Genomic DNA, 17,798 nt, shown 5'->3' on the forward strand with positions numbered 1-17,798 from the left:
CTAACATTGGAATTAGTTGGCTGTTAACGGGGCTTTACCCCGCAAAATAGAGGATAGGGTGAAACAAGTTTCTTCCAGAATAAACTAGAAATATTTATTCTTAGCAAATTCTACCGTCAATTCTGTTGAAAATTGATTCATAGATACATTTTAATGTCAGAAGTGGTATTATTAGATTATCTTGCCTGACAAATTGCTTAACATGGATCACAGATTTTCATCCACATGCTAGTGTCACTGTCCCACTAGCATCAGTTTGAATAAAACTGGTGGTAAAAAAAGGAAGTGGTTTAAAAGCTATCAACTTCTCTTACCAGTACCTTCCACTGATTAATCATCAGAACTTTTACAGTTTCTAGCTTCTTCCCAACTTGAACTTGCCTGACTGATTTCTACTCACTCTTTCTTTTTACCTGTTTCTTTTGAGGGTTAAAGAGTTCTTCAGTGCCTTGTATTTTCTCTTTGTTAAAGTATTTCCACCCCATAATCAACAGACCTATTGAATTTTTAACAAATTATTTTGTATGCTTATCAATTTATGTATTTACCACCCCAGGTCTTAAGCTATTTGCATCTCCATAGATGTTCCTTTTACATCAAACATAGCCCATTGCTGTTTGCTATTATTTCACAATGAATAATCTAATCCAATGTATTTAAAATGTCATTTTTGTACTCAGCCTGTTTTACCTACTTTGCATGTCAAAAATTATTTCAACCCAAAAATCTTGACAATGAAGAGCTTTATACTTACAAGATATGTATTTTTACATGGTATTTTGAAAACTTCCTACAGAACCTTTTTTTATAATCCACTATTGTTTTGGTAGTGTATGAATGTGATTGTCAGGGTTTGGGGGGTTTTCATACTTTTTTACTATCTAAAATTTTAAATATTGAATTAGGGGATCAGTGTTCTTTGCTGAATTTATGTCAATAAAACTGTTTTTCACACAGTCAAAAGAAAGCTTTTTAAAATCTGCTTTTATGCTTCAAATTTTAATGGTCTTCCTGATTATTTAGAAGGTCCTAATCACATTAAGAATAGTGACTTATTGCCTTGCTTAAGGCAAGTCTTCTCCTTTTTCTTTTCCTTGTAATCTGATGGGGGGGGGGAAGAAAAAAAAGAATACAGTGACAACAAAATAGTGATTTACTAGAGGACTATTATAAATATGAATCCGCTAGTTATAAATCACATAATAATCTCTGACATCTCTGATTAAGGTGCAGAAGATCCTGCCCTTTAAGTGCTTGAGGCTGAGAGAACCGTAAAAATTGAAAATGGCATCCCAGTTTCCTATATCATTCATGAGAAGAGTTGGAGCCTTTGCAATGGATGCTAAAGGAGGAAGCACACTCCACACATGGAGACAACTATGAAGAAAACATTGGCCATGGTGGCAGATGAGTTCTGAGTTTTATTTAACAAGTTTGGACTATAATCCCTTCCTGACAATTAAATCAGTGAAGTCCTCTGCTGGGTGTAGACATTAATATTTATTTAGTGTTTTAATATTTTTACTGTCACCAGAAGTGGTAGTATTCTCTCATACTGAAACACTGAAATATTAATGCGTATTCAGTAGGATCTGGCAGTTCATATTCTCCACTGTAGCACTTCTGTCATGAAGATAAACTTAGAGAAATCTCTCTAACTGAGGAAAATTACAATTCTATTTTAAAAGACAAACTTAAGGTAGTAAGTCTCTCTAATCAAAACTGATCTTGTGAAGTTCATCAGAATTTTAGTCAGAATTAAGGAGTAGAAGAAGGATAAAAAATGCTTTCAGAGAGATTTAGTAAATCCTGTCCTTGTGGCATGAGGGACAGTTATTGAAGTTGCCAGTATACAGCAGGAGAAAATACCAGCATGCTTGGGTGAAAGTTGCATCCTAGTTTCTAATGATTATGTCTAAATATGGAAAAAGTTTTTGAAACATCTCATTCCAATCTAAACAAGCCATGTAATGCAGATACATTTTGATTAGTAAGTGTTGTGATAACATTTAGTAATTCACTTTGACAAAGAAGACATGACCCAAGACCCACGTTCTTCCTGGCTCTACAGAGGTGTTGCGGCAGTCCTGACCAACACACTGCATGCAGATGATAAATCTTCTGCTCCTTCTCAGGATGCCCAACAGCCTGATTGATATAGAAGGAAATATGCTTTGGAAACACTAATTCTAAAGCACTACTTCTTACTCCTGGATAAATTTGTATAAAAGTTAGCACATACCACTTGCAAGTCCTTTTACTTGAAGTGAATATTAGCCACAGAAGATGCATCTATACTAACAAATTAGGCATATATGGGACTGTTTGTTGACATTATAGCCAGCTGGAAAGGACCAGACCACATCCATACTATGAAACTCTTTATCTCCCTAAAACAGGGTGCTCACATTCAATGGCTCATTACAAATGATCCTTTGCCCATGATAACTCTCAAGCTACGCCAGGAATTGTTCGGGAGAGTGCTAGATGGTCCATTTGGCCCAAAATCCATGGTAGTGATCATTCTAAAATAAATTAAGAATATAGATGATGGTGTTCCACCATCTGGGAATGTTCTATAATATTTACTCCTAGTGAAGTGTAGACTGAACAATTTGAATTTAGCCGAGAATATGGAACTAAACCCACTTAAGAGACACTGAGTGATGATATTGTCCAGCAAACAGGCATTACTATCTTCCTGGATTTATCTCTGCCCAATGACATGTGATTGTCTCTTCTGAAGTAGAAACACAGAATAATTCTATCTTCTCAATTTTCCTGAAAAGAATGACATGAACTCAGTCTCTGCCATGGAAGAACAGGAAGTGCAGGAGAGGGAACACTCTGCGGTAGAAGAGCCCAGGTTTCTTTTCTTCATTTTTTCATTATGTTTCCTGAGCTATCATGCTATATCTGTCAATCTCTGAAAATATAATTGCTTCAAACCCTGTTAGCCTGCCCTTTTGCCATTTGACTCATCCTCCAAGGACAACAAATTTATAATGAAAGTAGCATGTGAGGTACTATAGAAGGGAAGAAGTTTGAAGATGATCACAAAGCACCAGAGTAACTTTTTTTAAGTTGTCTCTGCTTCAGTAATATCCATGGGGCTTCTACAAATGTGTCTAGAAACATGCACTGCTAAAATGGAGACATTTATGATGGCATAAAAGCTGAAAAAAACCTTCAGTCTCTGCAGAGGTTCAATGTAATAGTAGTAATGGGAAGCTGTTTTTCTTGGTTTTACTTGCTTTTATATTGAGTGAAACCATAGTTAAGTCTTATAGTACCTGCTGTAGAAAACTAGAATATGGTGAAGATTAATACTCCAATGTCAGAAGCTGTAATTTCATTGCAATGATTTTTCTACTTCCATTTTCTATTATTTACAGGTTTTAGTCAGCTAAAGAATCCATCTGAAACATTTCAACACTTTATAAGTTTGACCATGTTTACTGACAATAAAGGAATAACTTAATATGAATAACATGATAAAGAAACACATAAATGATATTCCTGTATCACTTAAACTGGAATTGCTTCTCTGCTGGGACATCCTCTGTTAATACAGACTGAGAATGGAGGATCTACACCTCTTCCCAGACAGTTTGGAGATCTGGATGATAAGAAAAAACAGCATATTTGTACTCTTTTCTGTGCTTCCACACAACAGTGCCAGGAAGGCATTGGTTTAGGTTTCACTGCTTTGTGGACTGAGTCCTTGGCTGTAACTAACTTCTGCTACATGGCTGAAAAGAGAAAAAAAGTCCCTGCATTGGTATGCAAGAACAGGGGATAAAGGAGAAAAAAGAAAAATGGCTAAAAATGAGTGAATGAGAAGAGTATCAACAAAGGAAAATTGTAGAAGAAATGAAAAGAAGGACCTTTAAATTACAGAAAACTATATGGCATAGATTCTGTACATTTCTATTCAAACAGTATAATAAAATCTTTGGATAAGTCACAAAGAAGAGTCATCCTGGCTCCAACAGGCTTACTTCTCAAAGAGCTACCTTGGTGCTTACTGTTTTCCAGGCTCAAGGCCTGAAGTAATCAGAGGTTAACAGAAAAGAAAAAAAAAAAGTGCATGTCACAAGTGAGATTTTTCATCTCTGTCAAAGCCTGACTGTGCTCTAAGACCACTGTTCATATTATGCCCTCAGTGTAATGTCTTCACAGAGTGACTAAATTTTCCTGTTAATTCTCTCCCTACATGACCACTATTAAAGAGTCAGTGTTTGCACACACTTGGTAGTTAAAAGACATACCACGGCGATGGGATGTGTTGCATTTTGGATGTTCTACCCCCGGATGAGGATTCCAGACCTCACAGCCAACATAGCAGTAAAAGAACTCCTTTCACTTTTCTGTTCCAGACTGCTAGCAGAGAGGTTTTTTCAGACTATAAATTTGGTTTCTTATTTTTGAAGTCTCTGATGTAAAAAGTTCCTGAATTTTATTGAGCTGTTCCATCTACCTCCCTAAGGAAAGTATAGTGCACCTATGTGACCTACAGAAACTAGGAATTGTACCATGTATGTCAGTATAAGGTCTTCCCAATGGGAAACACTTTTTTAAAATAGGATTTTTCATACTTCTTTTTGATAATAGTCTATCTCTGCCTAGATGAAACTACAGAAAAGACCAAATTACCTTTTATATAATTTTGACCCAAAAAAACCCAAACCAACACACACAGGAAAGCATTTCAGATGAATGGAAAGAGACAATTTTTTTTCCATCTCTTTCATCTCCTTTTCGTCTCCTCATGTTTTAGATTGAGAAATGCTGAGCATCTGGAAAACTGTTTTTCACTGTTTTTAAAACAGAGAGAAGACCATATATATTAATTCTGAATGAATTCAGAAATAAAAATTAAATACAATCTACAATAATGGCCCTATTCAATTTGCTACTCATAGCTTTAACTTTCTAAACATATTTCATTATCTCTTCCCATTTATTACAGTTAAGACAAACTGAAGAAAATGGAAAAAATAAGACAAAGGTTTTCAGAATGGTATCGCATATTTTAAGGACTCTGCTCTCAGTGAAATCTTACATTGCAGCCATTATTAGTTGCATCAACATATTTGAAAGCAACCAAATTGATTGCTATTTCTTTAGCTTCTCAGTTAGCAAAAGAAATGTTATACAGGTTAAATGTGACATTAAAGTAAAGCTATAAAACCCATACAGCATTGTGGAGAAATAAAATAGTTTCCTAGTCAAAATCAGTTTATTTCCAATTTTGTCATGCCTTCTAGTTTGGCTCTGTGTCTATTGACACCAGGAATTCTGATATTGACTTCAAGGGGAAAAAAATCAACCTCTTTCTGCAAGGTGGTCACATGCAGTTTCCAGTTGTAGTGTTATGCTCCGGCTTGTCAACCGGTCTGACAAAGTGGTAATTTATTTTATACTTTCTCATCATACCTTGAGAATTTTGCACATTATCTCATAAACTGAAAATGTTTTCTCAGCTCGTGTCCAATCCCAGGTTGTGACCTTGGAAACAAAAAACAAACAAACAAAAAACAGGAAAAGAAAGCAAGTTATTTTTGTTTATTTCAAGAATTAAGTTTATTAAAAATATAAAAATCTATTCCTAAACCATTTACAACCAGTATAATGTATACAGAAAGACCAAGCACTGCCTCAGAGCAATAGCTACCAGGGACGAGACTGTTCCACATACAGGCAGTGTTTAGGAGATGTCCTGCCTGTCTCCTTGTGCTTAAAATGCAGTGCCTTTGCATGCGGGCTGCTCTATGCTGAATGATGAGGCTTCCCCTGGGAACTGGTGGGGGTTGAGAGGATGCAGCCCTTGAATTCCTCTCACAGAGCCTTCTGTGAAGATGCACAGAGGCATGTTTCTCACCGCTTCCCTCCATGTAACTGTATGCCACAATTTGCTCCCAGTCACCTACATTGTTTGCAAATCCATAAAATCAAATTCTCCAACCTTGCAACGTCCCAGACACTTACCCCACATGCCTTGAAATCCAGGGGAAAAAACTAACAAGAAACAACAGAGGCAAATATACATTTTCTTTTTTTTCTTACCAAGATTAATTACTAAATTCTAACAAACTAAGATTTGAAGAATAGTCTATTTCTCCTCTTTGTCTTAGGATTTGACAATTGCTTTTAGCAGTATTAATTTAAAGCAACTATTGTACACAAAGAATTGCATAGATAAAAGAGTTCAATAAAATCATGCAAGAGTAAGGATTAAGACTTAAACAGGACAGAAAGGGATAGATTAATATATTCAGTAAGGGAAGAGTCAAGCAATCTATAAATAACTTTCCAAGGAAACTGTGAGAAGGAAAGAGGAGAATTATTCACAATCTCAAAAGACAGAAGAACACAAAATAGAATGAAAATTGAGGCTATATATGGGAAAAAAAAAAATCTTAACGGTAAGAAGTTTTGAACAGTGACCCAGCTCCAAAGGAAGACGGTTGTATCATTACAATTTTTAGGCGAGATGAAGAGGTTGTTGAAGACAGAAGTTGATGTGGTTTTCAAGAATCAAGAATATAAAGTTCTTTGAAAAATGTATCATAAAATAGTATACACAGCATACAAAGAAAATATTATATGATACCAATTTATCTTTTACCTAAAGAGAAAACAATCATTAATAGACACAACATGGCTGAGAAGCATCTATGGGTTTGGATGCCTCAGTATAAATCTTTCTTGATCAAAATTATTTTGGTATTGTATGAGAAAATTCTATCCCTAACTAATTCTCAGGTATAAACACTATCGTAACTGAAACTCCTTTGAGGAAAACAGTCAGGAATGAAAAGTTCAAAAATACAGTGTCATAGTTCCTCTTCTATTAGAATTTTATTTATTTACAGTCATCCTCAAACTCAGTTTTAACTACCTTATTGAAGTATGGGTATTAAACCAGATTTCTAAGGAAGGGAATGACTAAGTACTGAGAGTCAACAAATTGTTTGATATAGAATGAGGAAGTAAAGACATATTGGAAATATACACTCTCTATGTCTGAGTTTTAAGCAGCTATTCAGAGATGTGATGAACAACATGTAAAATGCTTTTGTCAGGGAAAGAAAGAAGGGGGGGGGGAAAGCTGCTCTTTCTACTGTGGACAGAAAAATTAACTTTCTCACCATGAAGAGAGAAATGGGGAGAGGAGTCTTGCTACAGCTCCACTGAGCCCAAAACACCAGCCACACAAGCTGAAGTCATATTGCCCCATCAGGAAAAGTAGTTACTATTGCTGCTGAAGCACAAAGCCATTCGGAGCTATGTTTAAAAGCTTACTGTAGGGTCCATACTTTGGGGAAAAATATCAGAGCTCCCCCTTCTCCTCTAGTTTTCTGCTTTTGTCTGTACTTATAAAAGGACTTCTTTTCAGGTCAAAACAAAACTCCTTCTATATAAAGATATGTGCAAAGCAAAAGCAACTATAGAATTAAGACACCGATAGAAATTGCTTGCCCTGTTCACTTTTAATATTTTAATTTAAAGGCTTGAGTAGCAAGAGAAAAGGTGTTAGCAGCTCTTTCTCAGTTAAAGTCCATTCTTTCTGAGATTTCCAACTATAAACTGTAAGAAAGTGAAACCCACCAGACTTGACACACTTAATAATTCTAAAGGAGAAAATGTACCAGGAAATAACAGAAAAAGAAAAAAAAAGTAATTTTGTTTAAAGCTTTCAAAACGCAAATAAGATAGGTTAGAATTGCTCATTTATCTGAGCATGGAAAGTAGAAGTACTATTGATCAAACAGATAAAAATGAGGCAAGGGGAGGCTGCTGATATACACTGTTTAAACACGTTTCCCTAATGTGTTAGACTTTGGCAGAGACCAGGGAAATACTTTCATTTTATTTTCTGCTTAAAAAATTGGCAGCACATCTCTGTTCAGAAAACAACTTAATCCAAGGAGTTTACACTGCAAATATAAATAAAACTGTTTTTCTTCTTATAACTACACTTTACGCATCTCATAAATAGAAGTTCTGAAACTGTGGCATTGAAAGTTTGTTCTTAATCTTTCATAATCCCTGGAAGAGATGAACACACATACCTGCAGCATAGCAAACATAACTGTATGTGTAAAAGTTTGCATACAGAAAATAGGATTTTAGAAGTCCTTTTAAAAGGCCTACTGTGGTCTTCAATAAGAAGATAATTTTGCTGGGCATATAAGTGTGCAATTATTACATACATTACGGGTTTTTTAAGGTAGGTCTGTAGGAACTCTTCCTCTGTTTGTCCTTCTAAAAGCATTCTGCTTCCCTTCTACTCCATGGAGAGAAAATATTTTTCTCTATGTTTGAACTGTCTTTCTATTTTGGAATAAGAACCAGAATCTGGCAAAACAAAATCATGTTGTGCTTGCAGCTTAGCTGAAACAAGACCTATAAAGATTTCAAGGATCGGTGGCTTGTCTCATACAGCAGCAGCTTGCCAAAATTGTCCTAACTCACATCACCGTGGTTCACAGCCCTATTATAAACATGCTCCTCCCTCACTCGTTAATTATCACCCACTACCCATTTACCCACCAGCAGCATATTACTCCTGGAAACTTAAGATTAATCCTCAGTAAAGAGGCTTGTAGTTCCTTCCATAGTGCTTACAAAAGAATAATCTTCCTCTTTGGTATTGAACGGGAGCTCTCAGCATTGTTTCTGCTTCTATCTAGTGTCTAGAATGGAGGTGGCTTTATTTGATGGGCAGCAAATGCTCAGGTAGGTCTGCCAAAGCCAGGAGAGCTGCTTTTGAATTAAGGTGCTTGGCAGCATAATCTGACATTTTAATCTGATCCTGAAAAATATCCACCAACCAAAGCCAAATTCCCATTACTAGCCATGGGAGAGCCAAACTCCTATGCCAGTGAACTAGTGTACCAACATTGAACACACAAAGTTTTCAGTTCATACTTACATCCATTCTTCATGTCTTTCACATGTTCTTAAACACTTTGCTAAACAAACATGAATAGTGACTGATGAATGATGTAAAGACTTGCAAGTTAGCTTTGAACTACCTCAGGAACAGGTTGCCCAGAGAGAGGATAGATGCCCCATCCCTGGAAACATTCAAGGTCAGGTTGGACGGGGCTCTGAGCAACCTGATCTAGTTGAAGATGTCCCTGCTCATTGCAGGGGGTTGGACTAGATGACCTTTAAAGGTCCCCTCCAACCCAAACTATTCTATGATTCTATGATTCTATGATTCAGGCAGGAAGGAGCTACAGCCTGGATCTGGCAACACAGGGTTTAGCAGCAGTCAGAAAGGTCACCCAATAAACAGAACAAATAAATGCACATGACTGTCCCTGCTGCCAGTATGGGACTGCTACTGGCTCCTTAGCTACTGGCCTAAAAGTTAGCTAGACTATATCTCTGTTTACCGCAGTTTAGATGTACCATAAAACTGTGAAAGTAAATTGCTGAGTATGAGACAACAGCTAAAATTTTGCCTAGTGTTGCCAGTCAGATTCCAATTAATATATTTAACCTAAACAATTTCATTTGCTTCCCTACCTTCCTTTTGGTGCTCCCAAGTAGCGTAAAAGTTACATTCAGGATGAAATCTAAATACAGAGATATTGCCATTTCTACAGCATGTAAAAAGCTTTACTATTTCCCCAAATCTCAGCAGTTTGACTAGAATGATAGTTCAGTTTAAATCTAACCATCTTGCTTCAGGCTTGTTCTGCCTGCCAAAGGAAAATGAAAAGCCCCCTTTCAGCACAAGTGGATTTCTCTTTTATTTTTCTAAGTGCTCAGGTAAGTGGGGGAAAAATTCTTGTTAGATGCCCAATCGTGACAAACAGCTATACCACATACCCTGGGAATTTTCAGTGTTGTAAGTTGAAATCCTGTTAGGTCAATGAGTGATATCTCATTGTGAAAGCCTTGTAAATATTACATGAAATTATTTTAATAACATTTATTCCCACTAAGAATGACAAACATACTTACTGGAGGTGCTATGAATTTATATAGGGAAGATCCCCTCAGTGCTAGAAACTTTGGTGTGTACATTCGATCCTGAAGGGAGTCTTGTTCCCGTTCTTCTGTCCAGCCCATGTAGACTATCTGACAGAAAAATCAATAGTGTTGACAAATTCCTCAGACACTTTCTTCAAATGAATTGCAAATATTTCATGAAAGTAAGCTGATGTCTGTCAAATTTTACGTAGCTACAAACCTTGAACCACTGACACAATATGGTGTATTAGCAGTTCACTTACAATCACGTACTTGTATAAAGGATCCAAAAACATCAGAACAAATATTTATTGTACTAGCAACAACAAAAAAGTTAAACCACATACTCAGTGGATGTTTAAGGTCTATCATCTCATTAAAAGCTCCCTGAAGTAATTCTACATATTTGCTGACGGGTCACGTCAGAGAAATTTAATGCAAGTGAAGTGTAAGGAACCACTAGGCAGGAATACAAAATCAAGTAACTGTTGTTACACTGCAATGTAGATACAGTCTCCACATACAAGTTCACAATTATGCATTAAACAATATGATCTTACAAATTTTATTTCCAAATAATAACAAGCTTTTTTTTTTTCCCTCTGAAAATCCTTGTGTAGGAGTTTTGAACCTCCTTGCTTAGGAATAGCAAATTAACAGGCTGTTTTCAGACACTATTTTGAACAGACTTCATCTACAGCTAAGAAGTAACCAGAATGCTGTTGATTCTTACCACTACTTGCAGATCTTCCAACATAGATGTATGAACTAGAACTTATTCAAACCCATTTTAGGATCTAATTCCCTACCTATCCATCTATTAAGTTTGAGTAATTTAATATCAAATCCTTAAAGAGTAACAGAGTATGAGTCACCACTATACCAACTTCTGGAGAACATCTGAACAGGGAGTAGACACATCATGCAACTTTTGATTTATAACCATGCCATTAGTAATAAAATACAATTTTCAGTGTGTACTGGTACACTACTGCTATGGAAAATAGATCAACCCATATTTCATACAGTGCTGCTAATGGAATAGATCTGTTTTTAAATCTCTTTGTGAAACTGATTTCTACATTAAGTAGGCATGGGGCATTCTCTGTCTCAAATGTCAGTAATGAACATGTAAGGAAACCAGTTTAGGAAAAATAACTACAATCATATTAATAGTCATTGAATTAGTAAGTTTACCAATGGTATAAATGTACCTAAAATGAATGTTTGTACTGCGTCTTTTATCCTTTGAGATTTTGTATGTCTCGTACTTTTAAAAAAGTGATTTACACAAGTTTATTTCATTACTGTTGGGAAGAGGATTTTCATCAACAGTTCTTCATGGAATATACATTAAAATAAATGGGGGGGTCTGTTGTTTTTTTTTCTTTTTTTTTTTCCTTTCTGTTTTTCTGTTGGGTTGGATTGTATTGTAACACACGGGAAATTAATGGCTTTTTCAAATCCCCATGTATGGAATCTATGCTATTAGTCTCCATCACAGTTTATTAGATATTTTATGGTCTATAAACATAGACAGGGAGAAGGTCCATTCCTCTAATACTTACAGTGAAACCTCAACATTTAGTTATTTTGCCAATAGCAAAAACTAGTACTGTAATATTGTCTCGGGTCCAATGAATAACATATATTTAAGTATCTGCTGGTTTGATGATTAAACAAGTTTATAAAACTCAAAAAGAAAACAGAGCTGTACCACAATACGCAAGAATCAAGCAGAGTGCTCAACATTATATAACGAAATAACACTATATAATGCAATAACTAAAAAGCCATGTTTTCTGAAATATCATTCATTCCTGAATGAAGAAATAGTCAGAAAAAAAAAACCCTGACAGGTACAGTAAGAGAAGTTTTAAATTATTTCAATTCAATGTTTATTCAGATTTCCCTCATTTCTGTTATTTTGTATGTTATCCAATGCAGGATAAGTATGGATCCCTATCCCTCTGACTTGGTAGGAATCTGTAGAGCTCAGTGACTGAGAGGGGCTACACAGAAGAGTAAAATTAGTATAAAAAATTGTACTACTATGTGCAGAAGTTGGGCACATTTTCCTCTCTGTAACTGAAAGAGAATGAATGATCTCTAATTTCTAGGAATTGAGACTTCTACGCTTTTAAAGTAATTAAACTGAATTGATTTGGTTCTCTCTTGATTTGTTTCATTAAAATCGGACACACGGTAAGATATCATCTTGCCTGATGATATTAAATATCACTGTAGCACACTGTATGTAATCTGTTTTCAGTTAGTGTTTTTCTTTTTCACATTCCTCATTTCTGCTTCTACTATTCATCAGAATAACAAGATACAGTCACTCATGCTGTGCAGATGTATTGATATTTCACATTTGATTGCCTTAATGCTAAAGCAGCCATGAAATTTAAGGCAATTGCTCTTTTAGATATTTCTCCCTTGCCTCTGTAGATCATGAGGATTAGATTGATTTTTCAGACAATCTGCTGTACCAAGGTTTTATTAACAAAAAAGCATTTCTCCTTCAGATTAAATACCTACTATTAAATGTACAGAAGAACTAGTAAGCAAAGGCTGTATGATTATAATTAGGAACACTTACAAAGTTGTTTGCGCGCACATGCATATTCACGTGTGGGCTAGATTGTGGAAAACAGGGCAAAAATGAACAAATACTTGATAACTATTTTACTTATGTGTTCCTAAAGCGGTCTCAGTTTATCTAAACACACTGAACATGTGAAGTTAGATGAAATACTGTAATTTTTACATAATGTATCTGAGAAACTGTTGAAAATGTTTCACTTATGAGATAAAATAGAGGCCACATTCTTGAGACATGTATGTTACTGGTAAACATTTTGACTTCTAAAAAAGCTTTGACTATGAACAACTTCAAGAAAATTATTTATTTGGAAGGGGATCTTAAATTTCCAAATTAATAGTTCATGTGTATGTATGTATTTAAACAGTGGATGAATATGAAATTTGATTTGTGGGTTTTGGAACATATCTTAATGCTGTACATGTGGACTTGGCCTAAAATATGGAATTTCATGAGATTCTATCTGCAAAGAAACGTCTACAACCACAGACACATGATGAATGGAAATAAATGTGAATCCCAAAATAGACAGTGCATAGCATGCCCCTTTATAAATTTAAAAACCAGGTTAGTTTTTTAATCTTAGAAAAGTTTTTTTGAGTCCCTGTAAACTGCTGACCATTATCAACAAAGGTGGCGGTGGTGGGGAAAACAGATTTTATTTGTGATCACATTCCACTTAAAAGATAATTTTTGCAGTCCTGGTTTCTAACTTACCTGGAGCAGCTCATTCTTCAAAATGAAATGGTGACACAAATTAGTTAACTTACTGGCTGCTGGTTCAGTAACAAAGATTCAATAAGTTATTATGGGTTATGAGTTAAATCATGTACAGTTTAAAAAATCTGTATCTAAATGATAAATGAAATGGGACACTTTCTTCAGTCAAAAATCCATAATCTCCCAATTTAGTATGTACTTACATCACACGGACATCCTAATCAAGCAAGATAAATTGTCATAAATTGCCATATTTCATATCAGTCCAACATATTGCTAAAATGACTTAAATAGCCTTGACTTTCAGAGAGACTTCTCCAGACTTTTTACACAAATTTTATTATATTTTAGGAAGAACAGTAAGATAAAAATACAAGAAAATTTCCCCAAAATGAAATGTAAAATGTATGTGACATTACATGAGTGAGGAGATTCAAAGATCAGAACAGATACACTGACAGCTTTTTATCTTGGAAGTCTCATATTCATACTCAAATTATGTGAAACAGTGCTGTAGGGCAACAGGATAAACATGGAGTCAGAAGACAAATGAATATGTCAGACAACACAGGAGAAAAATGATGAGGGATGAGGAACTCAGATATGCTCTCTACCCTGGTATTAATATCGTTTTCTCTGTATGATAGTCTCAAAATTCATTACAGTCAATTGTTAGCAGAAAAACACATAAAACCACACTAAAATGGAACAAAAAATGTGATCGCAATGCAATCATTGGCAAAAACAGTCCTGTATTTAAAAGGCTTAGGATTTTTATGCTGAATAAGAATTTTTTTTCAAAGTCAACGGAAGAACTAATCATATACAATTTTGAATGAATGCTAGAAAAATTTTGCTCTACTGTAAATATAGTCAAAATATGTCCTATCTTATTTTTCACGTTTGTGGAAAGCCTGGTAGTATTTCCATAATTTTTTTTTTTTTTTAATTCATGTGAATTATTTTCTATCTCCTTCACAGACAAAGTCCACTAAAACAAGGCAGCCTGCATATGAAAAGTAATCTCAAAGAATCAGAAAACAGATGGCAATGAGAGGTTATTTTACATATGTTTCAGATTATATTTAAAATAATATGAAACCTCATTTGCTTCATTATGTTTTGTGACAAATAAACATCAGTAATAGTCAGTATTTTCTAGAAAATTATGCCATGAAATTATTAATAGCAAAGGAACAGCTTTGGCAAATATTCCCTTTGGCTTTTATTTCTGAACTTCAAAATTTAGAAATGAACTATTTTTTTATTTGAATTGTGGATGGACAATGTCCTGGGCAACCTATTCTAGGTGGCCTTGCTTGAACAGGGGGGTTGGGCAAGATGACTTCCAGAGGTTCCTTATGACCTCAGTCATTCTGTCATTCCTTGAAATAAGAAAAATTATGAATGTATAAAACCAGAAAATGATTGCTTGCAAAATAGTTTCCCCCTTCAGTTCTCCTCTGTTATATCTCCTCCTTTCTATCCTGTGTGCTTTAGAGCTATCACTGACAAAGATCACCTTCATATTTTTGAACCACCTACCTACTAATAGATTATTCAATCTCTAAGCATTGCATTTATTATTGGAGATTATAAAATTATTATGGGAGATTATAAGATTACACATTTATTGTATCTCATATAGTTTAATTTCCTTCTGGGTAAGAACTCATGTTTGTCATCTTCTTACCAGACCAAGGCTGAGTATAGATTTTCCATTTGGTTTTGTCCTGTTCTGTTTTTCAAATGATCACACAAAAATGAAGTAAATATTTATGGGTCTTAAAGTAAACAGTACCAGAGAAAGAAGAAAAGAATTCTTAGTTATGGAAGATGATTTTTTCCTTACACCCCAGATAACTGAAAACATATCAAAGACTGAAAACAGTATATTTGCTTTCTTAGCATACAATATCATAATCAGAGTGAAGACAGTTGTTTAGGGTAACAAAACTTGCCTGGACCTCTGCAGACATCTATCCAACATTAACAGCACTGTTTGAAAAACCTGCATTACAGTTTACATCCAACACCATCCCATGAGAAATCTTAGCACCTGCCCAATGAGATCTACCAGATCTTGCTAGAAATCAGGACTATATTGACTGCTTCATGCCTTCACTGCCTTCACAGATTTGAAAAGTGATGGCTACATGTGGATACAGGACAGCTTTCTGAACAGGTAAAGATCTGTACTTTGCTTTTCCAGGTTTCTCACAATCTTCTACTTGTTATAGTCTACTATCCCAGAGCAAAATTTTGTCTCATTCATTCAGTTTTTCATCCAATATTACATGTTAATAGCTACAATTTATTTCAAAGCACTCATTTTACTTATTTAAGACTTCTAAGTATCTGTTCATTGAAATAAATTCTTCTAAAGACAAAGTCAATTTGAACATTAATTGGGCAACTGTGTGCCTTTGTCAAAATGTCAACATTAAAACTTGGGGAGTTTTTTGCTTCCCTTAAATTATTCAAGTTGAACAATTACATGTATTTAAAATTCATTACAATTTGAATTTGTTCATTTTAAAAGAGGTGATTAGCATTTAGAAATTGCAACATTCCTGCATTAAGACTTTTTCCAAGAAAGACCTTATGCAGCTGTTTTTACAAAGATAGATTTGGATGCGAACTGCAGTATTAGATACCAATCTATATTAATTTGGGGTGTGTGTGTGAAATTACTAGAAGGAATCAGTACAAAAATAGCTCATGCTAGTCCTGGCTTGCAGGATATTGACTGGGTAATTAAAAAAAAAAAAAATCATCAACTAGAGTAGCTAGCCAGCATATGGTAAATCCTGTGAATTGCACCAGGGATGTGTGCATTTTACATGGGATTGAGTTAAGCATTTTCCTAGTTAATAGGTATAGTAGCTAGATGTTGTGTTGTCTAGAGTGATCTGCTTTCCTCGCTTGAAAGAGACTCCTTTCTTCTTGTAGAGACTTCTCTTGTTTACCTGCCACATAACTCACCTTCGGAGCAATTTAACACATACCTGAGGAGGTTCATTTGGCTGCCAGGTTTATCACTGAGGAGACTCAGTCCTGCTACCATCACAGGCATCTGACAGCCAACCTGAGAAGCTTCAGACCTTCTCTGACACTCTCAACAGAGCAGCTCTCAGCAAACTCTTTGATAATGAGCAGGTCTCACACACATCCTGACTAAAAAAATTGCTATATATCACACTGTCATCATTCCCCCTCCTTTTGCTATTGGGTACCTGCAACCAGTAGGATTCTGGGTTTTTTACTGGGAAAAACACCTTTGGTATATGGTCGTATTTGAATTCCTGCCTGTCCATTTTTCACCTGCTGAATTTACAAGCAGGCACAAGGAAGACTGTCAGTTTTAACCCAGGATAAAATTTCTGGGTTTTTTGAGGGTTTAAACAGGTAGCAGTGCAATACAGAAAGCTCAACACTCAGGTGGTAAGAATGTAAACATCATCTATTCAAAGCCTAATAGCTTGACTGTGTTTAGGACTTTTGATTAATGTCTATTTTTTTCCTCTTCTAAATGTACACAGTATAAATGTAATACTTTTTTGAGGCTCTTAAATATAAATGGGGCAAACAAAATATATTTCAGATAATCAAGCTGGAGGGTATGGCCTCTCCTTTCCTATGAACAATGTGTCACATTCATCTTTGTCACCTCAGGTTAGACTACTGAAACATTCTGAATGAAGAAAAAGATCAGCATATTACAAGTCACTAGGCAGTGTCTTTCAGACTTTTGGTGGTGCCACCAAGCAAACAACTGACATACTCATCTTTCTCAGGTACCAGTGCGAGTGAATCACTTATGAAAGCATTTATTATCATTCTTAACTCATCCCAGGAGTAGTTTTGAATTAGATTTCAATGACTGGTTCCAGACATTGTTTTGATTTGCATTTTCTGTTTCTCTGAAAAGGACCGGTAAGCAGAACTTGGACAGAACTAGTGCAATTTAGGCTATCTGTTTGTCTCTGAGAGATCATACTACTCCTGTAGCTGCGCTGCTAACATCCTGAAAGCCTGTTAAATTTCTGCTTACTGAGCTCCATCCAGAGGAGAAAGTAACCATAAAAGTGTGAGAACCCCAAATGTCTGAGTATATAGAAAATACAGATGAGGAGTAATAGATTAGACTTGTTTGAAATTAATTTTAACAATATAAGTTTTGAGTTTGCATAACATTAAAATTACATTTCTATAAAATTAGATGTTTACTCTTCAAAGTGCTCACAAAGCCAGAATAAAACTGCAAATACTCAGTGTATACTTAAAGCTGTCTTTTAAGTCTCTGGTGCTGCACAGCAAAATAAACATATCTCTCAGAAATCCCTTTTTTTGGTAATAACTTCACAAGACCTGAATTACAAATATTTTTATACCTTTGTGAGACTGAAGTTTGAACTATCTATAAAATTAGCAGTGCAGATAAATATTTAAGTATACAAAAGCCTGTTTAGACTTAAAA

At 35.2% G+C, this 17,798-nt stretch overlaps 1 protein-coding gene across 4 annotated transcripts in view; it reads right to left on the reverse strand.

Annotated features, from left to right (window-relative positions):
* SNTG1 (syntrophin gamma 1) overlaps positions 1–17,798 on the reverse strand; it is a 358,073-nt gene that overhangs the window by 45,643 nt on the left and 294,632 nt on the right. For all 4 annotated transcript variants that reach the window (XM_076329728.1, XM_076329726.1, XM_076329727.1 and 1 more), the window contains 2 exons: positions 9,985–10,101; positions 5,440–5,511 (listed from right to left, as the gene is read on the reverse strand). In XM_076329728.1, coding sequence (XP_076185843.1) covers positions 5,440–5,511; positions 9,985–10,101 — 189 coding nt within the window. The remainder of the gene's footprint in view (positions 1–5,439; positions 5,512–9,984; positions 10,102–17,798) is intronic.

This window comes from Aptenodytes patagonicus, chromosome 2 (genome assembly GCF_965638725.1).
Source record: "Aptenodytes patagonicus chromosome 2, bAptPat1.pri.cur, whole genome shotgun sequence".
In the NCBI taxonomy this organism is placed as follows: domain Eukaryota; kingdom Metazoa; phylum Chordata; class Aves; order Sphenisciformes; family Spheniscidae; genus Aptenodytes; species Aptenodytes patagonicus.